Below are 20,587 nucleotides of genomic sequence, written 5' to 3' on the forward strand. Positions count from 1 at the left end.
CTTACTCTGAAGAGCAGGAGCTGGGGATGGGTAGGGTAGAAAAGTAGGGAAGGTGAGATGTACAGAGATGGGTAAGGATGGGTTCAGATGACCTATTATTCACATAGTTGCTGCAGTAAAGTTGTTCAGCATCTAACTAAGATATGGTTGCCTTGACCCTTCCTTTTATTCTGTTTTCAGTGCTTCAACTTGCCAGTTATCCTCAGTAACCCAATCCCAAAATCTGCTGCTAGACTTTATTATAATACATACCACTATAGACATGTATCACTTCTTTGCTTGCTTTCTGGTTGGTCTGCCTCCCTACCTCTAGAACAGAAGTCTCAAGAGAGCAGGGACCTCCTACTAGAGCCAGACTGCCTGGGTTCAAATCCTAACTCCTGTAAGATTCCTCTCACTGATAATTGCCCAGCATCACACAGCTATTGAGCTAAAATTTTTGTGCCTCTTTTGTCATCTATGAAATGAATGTCATAATTGTGTTCACCTCGGGGCAATTATAAAGATAAAATAAGCTAATACTTATTAAATGCTCAGAACAGTGCCTGGAATATAGTATGTGCTCATCATATTACTACATCTCACTTCCCATTTTATCTTCAGTTCCATCGGCTGATGTGTGAACAAAGCATTGTAAATATGTTTGAATGAATGTGGCTAATCACTAGCACTTTAGTTACAGTTTATAAGTTCCTTACAATAAAAGAATGACAAAGGAGACAATCAAGAGCTTGACCCAGGTACGACTCTGTACCAGAACTTCTAGCTTGAACCCATTATGAGTGTTGGGTTGGGGTTGCTGAGATTGACAAGTTGAGAACAGAGGAAGGACTGGAAAGGTAAAAGCAAACTGCTTGAGTCCAACCTGCCAAGCATAAGAGGTCTAGGTGACCCTGAAGATCTCAAGGGAATCAGGGAGCTGTGGAAGTGCTCAAATGTAACATAAACTGGGATTAACGATAGGTTCTGGGATACATAAGGAGTTTTCTGCCACAAGTAATTCCAAACTTACACCACTGAGCACTTACACAAATATTCCAAGGCAAAAAGCATGTTTGCTATTATTAAAAAGAAGGTCATAGATAGGAACAAATAATGCCAAAGTGGGGGAATCTCCTTATTATTGAAATGTTCCCCGGGCAGGGGCAGGGGAGCACTTACCATTGCCTAGTTCCCAAGAAATGTTATAACTCTTGGAAGAGCAGTAGTCCAGGAGTAACTGAGCATTGGAACTGTTCCAGTGCAAATCTGCAGTTCGTAGTAATGCATTTAGACCAAAGATCAGGTCCAGTCCTGAGCAACTGGCAAAAGTATACAGCATATCCACTGAGCTTCCTAAAAGAAAAATGTTACCATTTCGTGGTTAGGTCAGCACCAGAGTGCCGAAGTGATGAAGGCCTCCAGATTTGTTCCTCATAATGAATTGCTATTTCTGTTGTTAAATGGAAGGAATTCCAATGAGTGCTTATAATTATGAATGTGTCAACAAAATTGGACTGGCAAATTAAAAATATATATATATATTACTTTATTTGCTTCAGCTGTTGAATCAAGTCCTATGGAAGGTACCAGAGGCTTTGGTCTGGTACTTGGGTTTTGTTCAAGTGACCTCAGGTGAACTGGGGAAACTGCAGTGTACGGCTCAGGGCTCAACATGCACAGGCCAGATTTTCATTAGTCAACACAAACCCCACACTTCATAATCTAAATATCTCCACTCATAAACTCAGTCACAAAATAACTTGGTAACTTTGATTACATTTTTTTAAAGTTTTTGAAAAATTCATGTATATAATTCATTAATTCAAAATAAATGGAATTTTACATTAAAAAATTGGCCTAGGGCTGTGGTTTCCAAACTCTGCGCCAAGGCACTCTGGGGAGTGAATTCACTGGTACGGTTTAGCAAATAAAAATACAGGACATCTAGCTAAATTTGAACTTCAGATAAATAATGAATAATTTTTAGTGTATGTCATGTGTATTATTTGAGAAATACAGCAAAGAAATTATTGTTTATTTGAAATTAAAATTTGACCAGGCAACCTTACTCACAGGGGCACTGCAGGATCTTTTAAATTTGCAAGGGAATGCATCAACATCTGTTGGACATGATGAGAACTGTTACTATTAGGTTGTTCGGACCTAACAGCTTAATTGAAACTCTCAGGTATTTCTTTTGGGCTAGATGTGCTATGAAAAAAATTGAGTCACTAAGGAGTTATTAAAGCTTTGGAACTTTTGAACTCAGCTTTTTAACCATTAGCTAGCCTATAATCTCTTTTTGAGAGTGGCAGAAAGTATTTTTGAGTGTTTAAATCAGTTATTACCTGCATAGATCTGGTGATCTTAATGTATATTTAGAGTTATCTATTAAACAGAAATTCACTTCCCTAGTTTAAAAAAAAAATCTCTATCTATCTGGCAAACTTACACCCTTTCTCCTTCAAAGTGGCTCTGTTTCTAAGTCTTCAGCCTGAACTACTTGGATTACCAGAGCAGTGAAACCCTAGGTTTAATACTGCACATAACGGCTGAGGGGCGGTAACAACACTAGCAAGCTATTTTAGGTGTTTTTGATATTTGCTGTGTCACCCACTTCCACAAACCTGCTGCCTATCATTAAGGTGTTACAGACATTGGGGTCTGAAAAGCTCTCTGAGTCCTAGCCTGTTCCTGGGATCTTAGGGCCACAGTGGAGGACAGCATGGGACTTTGGGATTATGGAGTCCTCCCCAAACCTCCACCCTCATTTTTCTATGAGGAAACTGACACCCAAAGAAATAAAGTGCTTTGCCCAATATCACATAGCTATTTGGTGACAGTGCCACAGTAACAGAGCCTGTAGTAAAGGCCCTGTAACTGTCCTAGTCACAGTTATCTTTTAGACATATACTGCTAATCATGTTGTAGAAAGTGTCCTAAATCAGGAATCATAGATCTGAGCTCCCAGCCCCACTATCCCACTTATAGACTGAATGATCAGGAGTGATCCCTTTACCTGCATGAGCCCTGGCTACAGATCTACAATCCTGGAACTAGTACCATCATCCATCTACCTCACAAAACCAAGTTGAAATAGCACATGTGAAAACCCTTTGTAAGCCATAAAAAACTCTTACAGATATAAAGCACTATTATTGCCTAGACCTTCTACAAGGATTATGGCATTTTCAAGAAACATAGAATGTTTTCATTTTTGAGTATTTATTCAGCTCATTCCTTACTCTTCCTCTATTTCCACATTTTTCCAAAAACACTTTGAATTTAAGTAGCTTGAAATTCTATTATATGCCCTCTGTAACAGTAACATCTCCTAGAATAAGGGCTGTATATTACTGAGTTAAAATCCACTCTTAAAAATAAAACCCACCCAGCCTATTCCCTCCTCAAAATAAGAAAACTCACAGATAATTATCCAATTCCCAGTCATTATCCAATCTCTTATCTCTTACCTTATGAAAGGGTGGAAAGACCCCTGGAATGAAGACAATCTAAATGACACATTATACATTGGCACTGACTATTATATCATTTTTGTTTACATAAATGTGTCCAGCATCCAGTGTGGGAGTGGGATGATGAGGAAGAAAGGTGGAGAAGAAGGAGAAAAAAGGATTAGCTTATTAAATATTATTATTTTGATAAGGGAGTCCTCCTTTCTGTAGTCACACTCAACATTATACCTGTAACATTGCTTCCTTTTCCTGCCCAGACAGGTTTGCAGTGTGAATCTATATTCTCATGACAAATGTTTTTGTCATTTTCTACTTAAGTGAAACATACCATCCAATGGGTCCTGTACTTAGAAAATTCACCTATATCTTCTAGGACACCTGTTTTAAAGGTGCAGGCCATTAAGCAATTAACACAATAGACTTTTGCTATCTCTTCCATCATATGATGTCGCATCATACGATGTTACTCAGGCATTACCAACCTTAGCCACGGATGCAGAGCCATGTGTAGAGACACCTATTGGCTTCTTAGATAACCCTATAATGAGCTGGTGCCCAGACCAAACGCAGTAGATTTATTTTTTTTAAGACTTTTTTAATGTGGACCACTTTTAAAGTCTTTATTGAATTTGTTACAATATTGCTTCTGTTTTACGTTTTGGTTTTTTGGCCATGAGACATGTGGGATCTTAGCTCTCCAACCAGGAATCAAACCCATACCCGCTGCACTGGAAGGCGAAGTCTTAACCACTGGACCACCAGGGAAGTCCCATAGATTTCTATCTATATGTTTCTAATACATGCAGATTAAAATAGAAAATTTCAAATCAGAAGTCAAATATTTCCAAATACAAATTATCTATCTGTATTTGTTATACATTTTAGCATTGCCAGTAGGGCGGCTGGAATTATACTGACCCAGCTACATAGTTAGTAAAAGAAGGGCTTTCCCCTGGTGCAGAAGCTATGAAGGCCCTGATCCCAAAGGCAGGAAAAAGGTGTTGAAAACCTACCATCTTGGTTCCAAAAAGATCATGTGAGGTAGCAAACATTTTTAAAGAAAAATTTAGGACTTCCCTGGTGGTGCAGTGGTTAAGAATCCACCTGCCAATGCAGGAGACACGGGTTCAAGCCCTGGTCTGGGAAGATACCACATGCCACAGAGCAACTAAGCCCATGAGCCACAACTACTGAAGCCCACGTGCCTAGAGCCCGTGCTCCACAACAAAAGAAGCCACCACAAAGAGAAGCCTGCCACTGCAACGAAGAGTAGCCCAGCTCGCCGCAACTGGGGAAAGCCCACGCACAGCAACAAAGATCCAACACAGCCAAAAATAAATAATTAATTTAAAAAATTAAGGTAAATTGGCATATGTTTAAGATGACCAAGAAAAAAAGTATAAAGCTATAGATTACCTAATACCATAGGGTCTTCTCCTAGCAGGCTTATTTCAGATGATTAATTACAAATAAGGCCTTCCTGCTGTGGGTCTCTTGGACTTCTGTTATCCCTTTAATGGGATCTGAGAAGGCTCTGTCCTGCCAAATTCTGTTCAACCATAGATCATGTTATTAAACCATTAGCATAGCTCCCCTCTGCCCTCTGCTTTAAAATGCAAAAATTAATTTAGAGGACCACATTTTCTATTAGCATATAACATATTTTCTGATTTCTTATGTGTTACTTTTTCCCTTACCTTATAAATAAAAAATATAAAAATAAAAAATCCATTGTACACACTGGAATCTAGGTAGTGTATAGTAAAATCTTACAAAGAAATAATTTACTGTCAATAATGTACTCTTAGAAATGTTGACTAACCCAAACTAACTTCAAGATCATTTATTTTTCAAAAGCCAAAAGAAGACAGTTGTAGCGTATCTAAGCAGGTTACTTTCTTAACTGAGATCTGGGGCAACATCATTCCTTAGTTGGGTATAAAACATCAACTTTTGGATAAAAATATATTTCATAGTTAGATAAGGATTGCTTGTTTCAGTTGTTTGTGGTAAAGCCCTGCATGACATCATCCCATTTAAACACTGGAAAAGTGTTTCCATGAATGGAAATAAATTCCTGGTTAGTTGAGCTAGTCCTGTGTTTTCAAACCCACAGAGGAAAGAAAATGAGAAAGCTGCCCTGCCAGTGATACACAACACATCACTGGCAGGGCAGTGGCTGCTTCTTGGAGGGGAAACAGAATGCACAATGAGGTGTGAATGGTTTCACGTTTTACTCTTCACACTTTTATATTTTACTTTTACACAAGGAGTATATCCATGTCTTCCTTGACTTCCTAGTTCTTCAGAGCAGTAAAGGTCATTATTAGCTTGTGAATGAATGATTCTATATTTCACTCTGTGGCTAGTAGGCAAAGTCAGGAGAAGAAAAGTAAAAAACAGAAGTTTGGGGTTGAAGATTGCCCATTAACTCTTGCTAACATTTGAGGATTATGCAGCTTTACGTAACTGCTATAGGGCTTATTAGATTCAAGCCCAAGTTCAAGCCATCCAAATATTTTGGGGGCTGGGACACTTGCAGGATACCTTTCATTTCTTACTTGAGTAGGTACTGTTCCTGAACTTTTTCTGATACTGTTCTCTGAGTAGCAATTGCTCCTGGAAGGGCCATTCCAACTTCAACCTCCTCTCCACATCAGAAGGGACGGATCCAGATTCGCAAATATCTGCAAATGGAGTAAAAAATTTAGAGAATCTATTTTCACAGTGACACGGTTGAAATCCCATACACTTATTTAGTTAGCTATTTATGTGACTAAAGCAGGATAATTGAGTTTCTGGTTGTTAAGTGTAACATCAGAGAAGGATATATTCTGCTATACATGTCAAATTTGCTGGCTAATCAATTACCACAAAAAAAACAGCCAAAGGGCAGGTTTCTGAAGAAACACTGGACATATACTGGACATAGATACATTGGACATAACTTCAAGTTATTTAACAATTCAGAAGGCTCCTCAGAAACCTGAAATTACTAGAGAACCCACCGGAAAAAAACATAGTTCAGTTCTCTTAAGGTTCACTTTCAACATACATAGAAATTTGTTTTACATGGACTATATCTGCTTTATGGTGATTTCCTCTTGCCAAATGGTAGGACAGGAAATGTTGACTTTTATTCCTTCAAATTTGGTATCATCAAAGCTCCTGAGACCACAACATGTGTACTTGGAAAATCCACCACTATCCTATCAGGCAGACTGTGCTTCCTTATCACAAGACAGCAGGGCTGCTGGGGGCGGCTGTCAGGACTGGCTGACCCCCCACTGACTTCCTTTCTGGGAAGCTGCACATTCTGGCTCTCTGACAGCGGGTGCCTCATCTACCCCTGTGCTCACAAAGGATGTTTCTGAAGCACTTGGATAACCCCAGTGATCCCCCCTCCCTACAGGATGAAGAAAATTGATGAGCAAAGGACAGTTTCCTATCTAAATTTATGGGACCTTTTGAATGCATATGACTGGTGAGAAAGGGCCAGGTCTAAACATATTCCAACGTGTTACACTAAGAAAACTCTCCTGCGTTTTTCTTTTTTTCTAATCACTATTCTATCAATTGGCACTGTTATTAATGGTTCTAAACACTTCCTAACTGCAGAAAATAAACAGAAGGAAATATGTAATATATAAAATAATAAAATATTGTTCATTTTTATATATCATAATTCACTATTGTAATTCAATGATGTACATGGTTCTTTAATAACTGTTAAGATAATGATTTAGCTTCCATTTGATGTCTGTATAGCACTTATGAAAGACACAGGGCAAATCCTCGTGGCGCCCCAGGGTGTTTCTCAGATGAAGCCCACAGACTCCCAATATCAGAATCACCTGAGGAGCCTGCTAAACTTGTAACCTAAGTTTGGAGCCCAAGAATCCAAATATTCAAACTCACCCCAGGTGATTATGTCTAGTCAATAAAGTTTGAGAACCACTGCCCAACAAATCAAGTCTTGAAATCCATTCTTAGAAGCAGAGCATATCTCCATGTCCCCTTATTACACCTTTCATCCACATTTTTTGGAATAAATGGGTCTTGATCAGTGCTGTGTCTTGAGCAGGAAATACTCTTTTTGTTTTGGTGCATTTCTACCCACAGGCCCCTCTAGGCAGCTCTGTCCTTTTAGCTACAATCATTGTTCTGTTTACACCACAATTAACTCTCCCCTGCCCCAATGTTGTGTCCAGCACACCATCCCCCCTGCCCCAATGTCTCACATTCATGAAAACATCAGGAGGAGGAAACCTGCCCACCGCTTCCTCTTTTTGTATAGGTGCCTCCACGGGTCCGCTGGGAGCCCTTCATCTCTTATTAATTGTTAGATGTGAGCAATAGCTCTCCTCTGAGAATGCCCACGAGTGACTCAAGTTATCAAGTTAACTCAGATATATGGTTAATCTTTAAAGTTTCACCCTGGTTGACTTGAGATTGCCAGTAACTTCTCTCTTCAAAGGTTGGTTCCTTCTTGGGATCAAAAATGAGAAAGTCCGTCTTCGTGCCACCAAATCTCAGGTATGCGGGAGACAAACCTCTGGCCAAGGTACGAAGCTTTGAAGAACTGTTATAAAGACAAGCAAGAAATTAAAATTATTTTTTCCAAGACAATGCAGTCAAACAGATTTACTCCCTTCTCTCTTGGTGGACCCATTTCCTAATAGCTGTACAGGCCCTGGAGGGAGAAATATCGCTCTAACAGGGACATCGTCTCAATTGGAATCTTCCTAATTGCAAGACTGCTCTTCTAGGCACCTGAGAAAACTTGGAGCTCTGACTCGGGCAAGAGCTTATATTTCAACTTGACAAGCAGGATAATGTTCAGTACTTTCAAAAAATTCATAACCTTTTGTGATTCATGGAGGAAAAGAGGTGAGAGAGTGGAATGATGACTCTGTTTCTTTGAAAAATAGATTGTCTTCAAAAATTTATGTTCCCAGAGAAGTTCATAAATGATTGGGAGTCCTCTTCATCTCCTTAACCAAGCCCCACCTCCACCCCAAGGAAAACCTTCCTTTTAAATTTAAGTCAAATGACTTAGAACGATGTAAGATTCTAATTCCTACCCACCTAGGACACTTCCAATTCAAGCAATTCTAAATGCGTATGTCATCAAGCCCAAAATGCTCCTGATAGGTGCCTATTATGCACTCAGAATGGTACAGAATGCTATAGAATGGAATTAGAATGATTTATAATTCCTTCTCTCAGAGAGATGAAGATGTCATGAATATTTAAGTGAACAAAACTAAAAAAACAGAAGACCCAGGTAACGGGGACACTTGCCATGTATTTCTGAAGCCTCACATATGTGATCCTGGCTTCAGTGCTCTCTGGAAAGCTCTTAAAACACATGGAACCAATGCTGTGCATTCTCAAAATGGCCCAGTTAATTAGTTTACATTTGGGTTTATTTCAAATTGGAAAATCATGCCAGGAGGACTATCTAATTGACAGTATTTCTTGACATCTTAGGAACTGAAGACAGGACCTAAAATTTAAAATTTCAATGCATGCTCCTGCTTTAACTATACATAGTGCTATGTAAAATTTCTGTAAGATTTCTTTATTTTTGCTTAGGAAAGAGAAATTAAAAGGTGGAAATTGACCAAAGGATAAGTGTCTTGCGTTAAAAACTTCAGTGATTCCTCCTCACCATTTTTTTTTGTTTGTAACATGAAAGCATTTACAGTACTACCTAGGCACTTTTGCCTTCATGAACCTCTTCCACCATAAAAAAATTCTTTTAATTATATTTTGTGATGATATTCATGGAAAGACAAATATGTTAACATTATATATTAAAACATTTTCGAGGGCCCCTGAACCTATTGTGGGTCCTGGCATGAGGAGACGTAGCACAAAGTGAGACTTCAGGGATGTTATCAACATGGAATTGACTGAACTACCTGACAGCACCAAAGAACTCTGGGAAGGATGGCATCTGCCAGGAAATCCTCAGAACCTCTTGAAGATAAATGGGAATGTTCGCTTGAACTGAGTAAGGATTCAGAAGAAAGCCATTTCCACTATGCTATGAACCCAAATAAAACTAAACTGTATGGACTTCCCTGGTGATTCAGTGGTTAAGATTCCAATGGAGGGGGCACGGGTTCAATCCCTGGTTGGGGCACTAAGATCCCATATGCTTCAAGCATGGCCAAAAGAATAAATAAATAAACTGTAGGAAGGGGGAATAGCACATTATTGTTTAATGGGTACAGAGTTTCAGTTTGGGAACATGAAAAAGTTCTAAGATGGCTGGTGGTGATGGCTGCACAACAATGTGAATACACTTAATGCCAGGGAACTCTACACTTTAAATAACCACAACTTTTACTATTAAAGGAACAACCTGTAGACATAGTATGATTTCAACAATGAAAATAATATATATATAGAAGGAGATAACAGGAGTCATAATTATGTGGTGAAATGGATGGTAGACTCTTTCTTATTGCTTTTATGTATTTTTCACATTTTCTATAAACACATAATTTTTTTTTTTGTGGTACGCGGGCCTCTCACTGTTGTGGCCTCTCCTGTTGCGGAGCACAGGCTCCAGACGCGCAGGCTCAGCGGCCATGGCTCAAGGGCCCAGCCGCTCCGGGGCATGTGGGATCTTCCCGGACCTGGGCACGAACTCGCATCCCCTGCATCAGCAGGCAGACTCTCAACCATTGCGCCACCAGGGAAGCCCAATAAGCACATAATATTTTAATTCGTACAAGGTGACTCTGTGTGTGTGTGTGTTTCTGTCATTTTAAGAATAGGTGAAAAAAACAAGAGTTACTTAAAGGAGACATAGTCATCCATTAATTTATTCAATAAGTATTCATTGTAGGCGCACTCTGTGTCAGGCATTATGTTAGTTGCTGGGGCTACAATGGCAAAAAAGCCACAGGCAGCTGCTGTTCTCATATAATTTATAGTCCAGTGATTATATATATATATATATATATATATATATATATATATAAAAACAAGTAAATAGGCAATTCTAAAACAATGCTATCAGAACATACAAAGTCTGGATCTTAACCCAGACTTTGTCCTAGAGGTAGGAGGTGGTTAGAGGTTTTCCAGGGGCAAGCGTCTTCACTGTTAGATGTTCAAAAGGAAAAAATTTTATCCAGATCGAAGATAGTGAGGTGGGATTGAAGAAAGTGTTCCAGGTGTAGAGAAAAGTCTGTGCAAACAACAGAGGTAGAAGAAGGGAATATGGCACCACCGAAGAGCTGACAGGTGTGGCGAGAGCCTAGAGATTGGGGACAGTAAGGTGCTGGGAGAAGATAGACTGGAGAGGCAAGCAGGACCATATCATGGAGGGCTTGTAAGCCACCATGTCCAGGAGCTCCAATTTTATATCAAGGCAGTGGGGAGCCATGGAAGGATTTAAAGCAGTGGAGTGCCCGCACCAGACTTTTATTTTAGAAAAGAATCTCAGGCTTCAGTGTAAATAACTGAATAGAAGGACCAAGACTGTGGTCACATTAATGTAGACAGAAAGTGATGGGCTGAGGTAAGGTAAAAACAGTGGGGATGAAGAGAGGGATAAATTCAAGATACATGTGGAGACACAAATACTAGATTTGGTGTTTAACTGGATGTTGGAGAAGAGTCCAAGATCACCCCTGGGAAGCATCTGGAAGATGGTAATATCATTTGCTGAGATGAAGAATAGGTGATAGACTGGAGATAGGGAGGAAGATGGGGGCAGGGCACAGTGCTGTAGAATTTGAGATGCCAGTAAAAGCCAAAAAACATTGCCATTAGGCCCTTGGCCACGTGTGCCTGGAGCTCAGAAGACACATAAAGGCGAGGTGTAGAATGGAGAGTCCTCAGTCTAGAAGTCAGTGACTAGTGAATCCCTAGCCCACAGGTGCAGAGATGTGGCCCTAAAACTGATACAAGGAACTTTCCCAGAGTCACTCTGGGATGGCCCTGTTCCACTGCTTTTGTCCAGGCACCGATTCTGGTCCTCGATTTTGATTTTGATTGTGTTTGATGATAGAGGAAGCTCATTTAGATGTGTGTAACTGGTATCTGTAAGTAATTGAGACAGGAGAGACTGGCGCTGTCTGGGAAAGGAAGGGTAAGTGAGCAGCAGGAAGGAGCTGTGGTATCACAAGATGTGTGTCTGTGCACGACCTTGCTCAGATGCCTGAGGATCAGAGCCTGATTCCCAGAAGGCATGACTGTACCACCTCGGGTCACTCTCGACCACATTACCCTGCCTTTATGTCCTTCACAGCGTTCACCACTCTCTGAAATTAGCTTCCTTTTTTGTTGATTTGGTTTACTATCTATCCCCACCCCTGAGCTAAGCTCTGTGAAAGCAGGGACTCTGTATGGCTCATCAGAATCTCCTCAGCACCTAGATAAGTACCTGGCCCACAGCTGGTGCTTAATAAATATTCGTCAAGTGAATGAACAGTTAAGTCCAGCCTGATGAAAGGGCAAGTGGGTCCAGACAAAGACTGTTTTCTGAACAAAATTAAAACCCAGTGCTACGGCTCCTGCCAAGTAAAGGAAATCACATGTTTCAAAGTATTGGTATGAAGGACTTTTTTGTCTCCTTTGTAATGGAATATTTTCTTGTTTTGAGATACAATTTTGATGCCCTCTGACAAAAACCAGATTTAAAACAGCTGCAAACTTTTCATAAAAACAAAATTGATCAAAGGTACAGTATTTCTATCATATACAGTGAAAAGAAAGGGGGGAAAATCCACTGGCATCAGCACTGCCACCACAACGACGTGGAAATAACAAAAGAACACGTAAAAGCAGCTGCAGATATTCCATTTCTGGAACAGTTTGTTAGGGGAAAGAAACGTCTGCAGGTATTTTTATTTTACCTTAAGTGTAAAAATAAGTTGCTTATCTCTGACACAAAAGCAGAGATGAGTTGGAGCCACCCTGCACTGACTCGTACCAGCTTGTGAGAGCCAACTGTTTCGTTCTGAGAACCAGCTGTTAAACTGTTGGCAGTTTGAAGTCAGCCATGGTGGGGATATTTATACTACAGAAATCAGAAAAAAACATAAATCAGTCTCCTCTCCTCCCAGAGAGCCAGTCGTGAAACATTTTCTGGCACACCACTGCATGAACAGTAATTCAAGCCACGGAAGTGGGTGAAACCACTCAGATTATGTGAAGTAAAAAAGAAGGCCTAGGTCAGAAGTCTGAGGAACATCAACACTGAAGATAAGCTAGAAGAAGAGGTGGAGAAGAACTGTTAGAGAGATTGGGGAAATCCCCAGAAATGGAAGTGACACAGGGATGAGTGTTTCCATTGTCAACCTTGTCAAATGCTTCTGGGAAACTGTATTGGTTTGCTAGGGCTGTAGTAACAAAGTACCACAAACTGAGTGGCTTAAACAGTGGAAATTTATTGTCTTATAGTTCTGGAGGCTAGAAGTCTGAAATCAAGGTGTTGGCAAGGCCATACTCCCTCTGCAGGTGCTGGGGGAAGATCTGCTCCAGGCCTTTTTCCCAACTTCGGGTAGTTCCTTGTAGCAGTGTAACTCCAATCTGCACAGGGTGTTCTCTGTGTATGTCTGTCTCCAAATTTCCCCTTTTTATAAGCTCATCAGTCATATAGGATTGGGGCCCACTCCATTCCATTCTGACCAATTCTTAACTAGTTATGTCTGTAATGACACTATTTCCAAATAAGGTCACAGACTGAGGTACCAGGGGTTAGGACTTCAGCATATGAATTTGGAGGGGACACCCAGACATTCAACCCATAATAGAGACAAATAAGATAAGGATTGAAAGGTAGTCATTGGATTTCACAATAAAAGGTCACTGATGATGTGGGAGAGATTGATTTTATGACACGATGATGGGGACATCATGAGGATGGACTAAGGAAGGCATGGTTAGTAAGAAAGGCTGCAAAGGAGAGGAGAAAGAGGGTGGTGAATGCAGAGACACACGTGCTGGGAGGTATTTGAGATGGGAAAGACTTGAGGATGTTTCTATGCTGAGAAGAAGGATCCAACAAAAAGGGAGAGGTTAAAGATACTGGAGAGAGAAGAATCTCTCTAGATGATTGCTAGAGCAAAGTCCTTGGGGAGGGGACAGGATCCACAGCAGACCTAGAAGAACTGGGCTGAGAAGAGAGAAAGGAAAAAAGCTAGAGGTAGCCATGCTGTCTGCAGGATCGACTGCAGGAAGAAAAGGAAGTTCCTATCTAGCGACTTCATTTTCTTTGGGAAAGAGAAATGTGGTCATAGACTAAGAGTGATGAAGTGCAAGTGGGATCAGAGTTTTGAAGGAAGTGGAGAACGAGAGAGGCCAGAAAAGGAGTGTTAAGGAGTAGCATTAAAGGCCAAGTAAGTCTGGAGGCCAGGAATTTACAGCACGACATCAATCCATGTCACTGGGAGATTCCCCTCTGCCCCCAAGAGCGTAACAGCCCTGCTATGCAGGGTGGCCACTAAGACTGGAAGCAGAGGCAAATACCTATAAGTGGCTTATTAATATGTATGACAGTACATGATTAGATAATATTTTCCATTTCCAGACTTTATGGCCACCTTATAGATTCCAAAGAGGGAAAATATAGTTAGACTAAGCTAGGTTTGGGTTTTAGCAAGAAGAAAAATGGGGCAGGAGTTTGGGGAATATTATCATAAAAATGATTCATGTGATAAATCAAGAAGCCCAAATCAGATATGGAAGAAGTAAAAGGAAGAGGCTGTTCAGTGGAGGTACTTAAAAAATAGTTGTGGTGGGATCCACAAAGTAAAAAAAAGCTAAGAGGGTAAGGAGTACAGTCCAAGAATTGGAGATTTTAAGATTTCAGATGTTGAAAGGTTCTTAGTGATGGAAAGAGTCAAGGCATGGCCATGGCATCAGGTGGTTGAAATGGAGTGAAATGGTGTGTTCTAGGAAGCTGCCCGCCGCCCCCAGAAAAGTGCCCTGTTTTTTGCATTTGCCAATTTCCATGGTGTAAATATTCCCATCAAGGCTGATTTCAAGATAATGGTGTTGATGTCACTGAATATGGAGTTGCGAAGAAATGCACACATTTCACCAGCTGGTGGAAACTGGCTCCAGTAAAACACTGAGTGAAGATTATTAGAAAACGTGGGTGTGAGGAAACTGAGAGACAGTATTCAAGTGGACTTGAATTCATCTAGGATGATGGTGGGACGTGGGAGTGCAGAGGAGACTGTGAGATGGATGTGGATCTTCAGTCAATAATGAGGAGTGAATAAGAGGGGAGCAGAGTTCGGTCGCAAGGAGCGTAGGAGGAGAGCCAGACGTGGAGATAGCAAACCTCACCCTGGATCAGGACAGTCATCTCTAGCAGGCATCAAGTTATCCAAACTGAGTGTTTTACACACTTTGCATAGATTATTTCACTTAATGCCCAAACAACCCAAAGAGGTAGGTGTCATTATTACCCTCATTTTACAGACAAGGAACCTGAACAAAAGCAGGCTAGGTAATTTGCCCAAGGTAACAAGCCAATGGGGATTTGAACCACAGCAATCTGGAGTTCAAACCAGTGGGCAATTATCTAGAAGCTACACTGGGGAATGGGGGAGGGCTGCAGTGTGGGAGAATGCACAGCTTCTACTCCAAAGGGCTACTTCAGAGAAGTAGTTGCGTCTACTTCTCCACTTGGGTCTTCAAAAGAAGAGCCAAGTTTTAGCTAGGGCAAAGAGGAGGCCAGAATATTCTCCAGGGAAAATGGAGCAGGGTTACCATTGCAAAGGGCTCTAGGCTGCACAATGAAAGACTTTGTGGAGGAAGGAAACAGTGAGCGCTGCTCAACCAGGGGGAAGCGCAGAGTCTCAGGGGTCAGAAACTATGAGCCTATGGCTTGTTGATTGTTCTCAGTTTTCTGTTTCTCTGGCTGTGGTTCTTTCTCTCAGCAACAGGCACAAAGAGGGCCTGAGGTTATTTCCAACATTGCTTATCAAAACATGCATTTGACATTGATAATAAGTGCTTTTCTAATATGGAAAGCAACTTTGTCCATGAAGATGCAGGAATCTGATTACTGAAAGTTATTAATAATAAATATTTATCAAATTGGCAAGAAGGGATGAACTTTGCTGAAATAAAATAGGCAAATCCTTATGAAATGCAAGCACAGCTGCATTATCACTGCGATCACTGTGTAGCATCACCGTTTTTGCTCTGTGATTTCTACCACTGACTCGGCGCTCTAATTTTTACCTTGAATTAGTGAACAGTGCTTGTATTGAAATGTGGCTGCACTGCCAAGGCAGTAACCACATGCAGCTTGAAATGTGCCTAGTCTGAACTGAGATGTGCTGGGAATATAAAACATACACCAGACTTTGAAGACTTGGTTTGAAAAAGAATGTAAAATATCTGATTAATATTTTGTGTTGATTACATGTTGAATGATAGTAATTTGGATATTTTGTGTTTAGTAAAATATATTATTAAAATTAATTTTACCTGTTTCTGTTTTCCCTTTTTTAATATGGCTACTAGAAAACTTTAAATTACATTATGTGGCCTACTCATGAGGCCCACATTCTATTTCTGTTTAGCCCTGCTGGTCTCTGTCCTCCCATCTTTGAGGGCCAGGGCCCCTTGGGAGCTCTGCATGTAGTTGGGTTTAGGAAGTTTTTGACTGGGTTGATGAGTTACCTCCAGGAAGAGGGCAAACTGAAAAGATGCTCCTTTCTGATTCTAGATTGTTCTACCATTGGCATTTAAGTTCTGTGTACTCCATGTTCTTTAACTGCAAATGTGGGGGAAAAAAAAAACAAACCCAAAACACATCTGTTTGCCACCATGGGAAACCAGAACCGTGCCATCTGACTGAATTTGCTTAGGCCTCTTTTGAAGTACCGTAGCGATATGGGCCATGATTCTCCTGTTCTCAAGACAGTGCTTCTTTTCATTACATCAGTGTCTCAATTTATTTCCAGACAATCTTTTTCTACCATTCCTCCTCTGCTGCCTTTAAAAAATATGAACTACTTTATTTTCTTTTTGTGTACTCGTGTGTCTACAATTAGCATCTGGCTTCAAATTCTGTTCCTTCATGTCATAGTTGGCTGACCATGGGCAAGTTGTTGAATCTCCCTAGGCCTCAATCTCTTCATTTTAAAAATGGGGATGATAACAGTACTGACCTCACAGTTTTGTAGCAAGGACTAAATGAATTAGTGCCTAGGAGATGCTTAGAACAGGGCCTGGCCTATGACGGCGGTTCAATTAGTGCCAGCTATTTTTATAATCCTTCCCTTCTTAGTACTTCAGCTTTCATCTGCTCAGCTCTTGCCATCTTCACACAAGCAGCTTCACTCTTGAGGAACTGAAATACAACAATGCCCATCTGACTCTCCGCTCCTGTGATAGATGATAAGCCCTGTGTTGTCTTTTGAGATGGAAGCTAAATATTCTGTCTTCTGAGATGGCCAGGTCACTTTGGGCACTGTGACAGCCATCCTGGGGAGATGGACCCTCAAACCCTAATTCAGAAGCTCCGTCTCAGGTGAGAAGGGGAGGGAGCTCATTCCTCTTTGAGCTGCAGTCCTTAAGGTCTCAGATGAGAACTGTGTGGATGCCTCTGGGGAGTAGGCATGGAAAACAGCTTCTGCTCAGGGAAGGGACCTGGAGGGGTCAGGAGCCAGCCCTGGAGAGAAGCCCATATGAACAGGAATACATTGTGTTTTGTAAACAAACAGTCTTATTGATTGCATGCCATGCTTTTTTGGTTTCATTATCCTCCAGCCTTTAACAAAAAGGTGGAGACCAGGGGGGAAGAAAGAGTGCTATGGGAAATTAAGAGATGTGTTTCAGAAGAATGGAAGTTCTGTGTGTGTTTGGGGATGGGGAGCATTGCTATCAAGTTGGTTAGCTTGCCTGCAGGGTGATCAGGCCTGGACCACAAAAGTCATACTGTAGGTTTTTTATTTTGGACTTGTGTCTCCAGGAAGGGATACCCAAACTCTCCTCCTTGGGGAGGGGTAGGGTATATGCTGGCTGCAGCAGCAGAAAAGGGCTTAAGTTCTCACATTTCAAGAAGTACGTGAAGTACTTCTCACATTCAATAAATGGTCATTTACTTAATCTTTCTGTTTGCAGTAAGGCACCTCACACCCTCTCTTCCCCTATCACCACCACCCCCCACCCCCATCCCAAGCTAGGCCTGGGGTCCTCAGATATGGAGCCCTCTAGTTCAGTGTTTCACCAGAATAATCCTTCTGTCTCTCAGCCAGCTTCTGCCTGATATCAGCTCACTTTCCATAAGGGAAAGGGGAAAAAGTGGGAACTCCTTTCCACCAGGAAATTCTTCCTTTCTTGCCACATGGGGAAAGATAGAGGTTAACTACCATTGAAAGAAATGCACAGAGAACTGATGAATTGTTAGCAAATACTCACCAATTTCCAGGAAGAAGCAATTAACAAATTTTGAGCACTGTCAAACACTAAGTGCTTATTTATTATCTCATCCAATGCTCATAGCAATTCTACAGGAAGGTTTTAGAAGTTCCATTCTACAGTTGAAGAAATCGAGGCTTGGAGCTGCCAAGCAACCTGTAAAAACCAAGCCACCGGTTTGGACAGAGCTGGGAACCAAGGCTGGTCTCACTGCCAATCTCGCAACCTTAGACTATCTGCTTTTATTTGCAAAGGAAGTGACTGAAATTAGCAATAGCAGCTGAAGGTGTGGGCACAGAAAGCCCAGCCTGTAGGTGTTTGGCAATGGCAGGATTCGAGTTGTTTGTGCTGGTTGAGGTATGGTCATCTCTGGAGGCTCTCATGACCTAGATGAGTGGCCTAGATGACCTGGGTCTGTCCCTGTGGCGCCCTATCTTGGAATCAGCCTGCACTCATGGGCAGGGGCCAGTGAACCTGCACTAGGCTCAGTCTTTCTCAAGTGAGAAAAAAAATTACAGCTAGTAAAGCAGCGCCACATCTTGCACATCTCTTGGAGAGAGAGCTTTTTATTAAGGCTCTGTAAGTCACTGAAATAGTCTTCCAGGTCTCACTGATGTGATATTAAAAAATTTTTTAAAGAGCGTAGTATGGGAAATCTGTGTACCTTGTGCTCAATTTTGCTGTGAACGTAAAACTGCTCTTTAAAAGTCTTATTATAGAATAAGTAAGCTTATTCTCCTTTGTGGCCTTTTCCTTCCCCCACCCCTCCCCCAAGGAAAAAGTTGTTTTTTTCCTTTAACCTTACTAACAGAGTTTAAGAGACTGAAGCCTGGCGCACAGTGTTACTTGTCCTACAAGGTGCAGCAAATTCAAATGCTCAAAGCCCTCCAGGTGCACTTGCCGGGCCCCCTCCTTCCGGCGAGTTTCTGGGGCAGATGGGAAGTTTCTTTCCTCAGTTTCCCCTAATACCTGGCCTTTAGTTGGCACTCAGGCAACACTTGCTGAATGAATGAAGGCAGAAAACAAGGGTTGGGGGACCTGCAGGGTGTGGGCTGGGGAGAAAAAGAGAGAGAGAGAGAGAGAGAGATGAGAAGGTCCCAGAGTATAGAGAAGAGAGCGGCCGGGAGGGCGGGCGTGATGTCAGCAGGGCAGGAGAGAGGACAAGGGCCCGCAGGCCCGCACTTACCCCAGGAAGGTGAGGAACCGCGGGTCCGTGGCCAGATTGGCGTCGATGGTGAAGGACAGGAACGCGGGACTCACCAGATGCACTGGCCGCTCGGTGGAGAAAACCAGCACCACGACGTCCTCAGCTGGCGCGAGTTCCGCCAGGGCGCCCGGGGAGCAGGGACACAGCGGCCCCAGGAGCAGCAGCAGCCGCAGCGGCAGTCCGGGCTTCCAGCTCAGCAGCATCTCGGGCTCACCTGGCGGCCCCACCCGCCAGGGGTGCGCAGCGACCGTCGAGACCCGGCGCACTTCCTCCTGCCCGGCCACAGCGTCCTTCTCTCCTTTCCGCCGCCCTCTCACTCCTCACCCCTCCCACTGCTCCCTCTCCACCCGCCCCGCCTCCCCGCTCGCTCCCACCTCCTTGCGCGCTTTCCCCTCGGCGGTGGTCACGTCCACTTAAGAAACCAGCCACACCTATTTAAAGGGTGAGGACGTGGCTAGGATCCAAGCGCCCGGGAGGCCTGGGGAGGGAGCTCCCGGGGAGGAGCGCTGGGCATCCCGGATCGGCTTCCTGAAGCACAATGTCCGGTGAGCGCTGGTGAGAACGCCAGTGGTGCCCTCTTCCAGGTCCTCGCCTGTGGCGCCTGGTCTTCTGACCTCAACTAAAGCCTCCAGTGAGCATTTATCGCTTCCCTTCTCATCTGGCTTCTGAACACTTGCCTGTTCCTTGAGCTTGCCAAAATCTGATTAACTATGTGTCCTCTGGCAGGACTGCTGTTTCCCAGGCATCTTTTGCCAGGATAAAAATCTGAGCATTGGCTAACATACACCTAGAAAGAGATTAACTCCAAATATTTCTTATCAATTTCTCATGAAAACAGTATTTAGCAGAGCCTTAAAGTATTAGGTGTCCCAATATCTGAAACTCGGGACATACAGCCTCCATACAAGTGTGGGGTAACGACTGTCCCTTGAATTTGGGGACTTTGCCAAGTTTCCCCTCCATACATTTACCTTTAGCTGTTGGCCAAACTTTTCTTCAGTTTCCCTTTGATGCCTACATTGGTATGTAATTACACCAAGCGCCATGCACTTCGGGCTTACTACATGCCTGATACCGCAGGAGGTGCTTTACCTTGTATTCTCTTTCACTCCCACAGCGCTGACAAGTGGGCATTATCCTCATTTTACAGGTGAGGACCCAAGCTCTGAGACATTAACATGTCCAAGGGTCAGAATTGGGATGGGAATGCATTTACACAACCCGGAGCAAATGGCAGTCTGTCTCAGCTGAAACATAACTTCCTCAAAGACACTTTGCCTGAATCTCCAGACAGCTGAATTCTCCCCATGACACACTCTTACAGCATCCTGAACTTGCTAGAACTTACCACATTTGTTAGTATTGTATTGTTCCACGTTGGCCTCACCTCCTGGATTATAAACTCTGTGAAAGCAGAGATGGGGTTTGTCTTGTCTCGAAACTCACAGCACCGTGCTTGGCACTTAGTAGGCATCCAGTCAATATTGAGTAAGCAAATGACACCAAAACCCTT

General features: G+C 42.3%; 1 protein-coding gene across 2 annotated transcripts in view; it reads right to left on the minus strand.

Moving 5' to 3' along the window:
• HPSE (heparanase) overlaps positions 1–19,370 on the minus strand; it is a 34,005-nt gene extending 14,635 nt beyond the window's left edge. The window contains exons 1-4 of one of the 2 annotated variants that reach the window (XM_079920335.1): positions 19,054–19,370; positions 7,895–8,040; positions 6,020–6,145; positions 1,162–1,335 (exon numbers count right to left, since the gene is read on the minus strand). In XM_079920335.1, the coding sequence (XP_079776461.1) occupies positions 1,162–1,335; positions 6,020–6,145; positions 7,895–8,040; positions 19,054–19,277 (670 nt within the window). In that variant the 5' untranslated portion in view covers positions 19,278–19,370. The remainder of the gene's footprint in view (positions 1–1,161; positions 1,336–6,019; positions 6,146–7,894; positions 8,041–19,053) is intronic. The other variant, XM_079920336.1, reaches the window with a different exon arrangement.
• Positions 19,371–20,587: the final 1,217 nt, after the last annotated feature.

Source organism: Stenella coeruleoalba (assembly GCF_951394435.1).
Source record: "Stenella coeruleoalba genome assembly, chromosome: 4".
Lineage (NCBI taxonomy): Eukaryota > Metazoa > Chordata > Mammalia > Artiodactyla > Delphinidae > Stenella > Stenella coeruleoalba.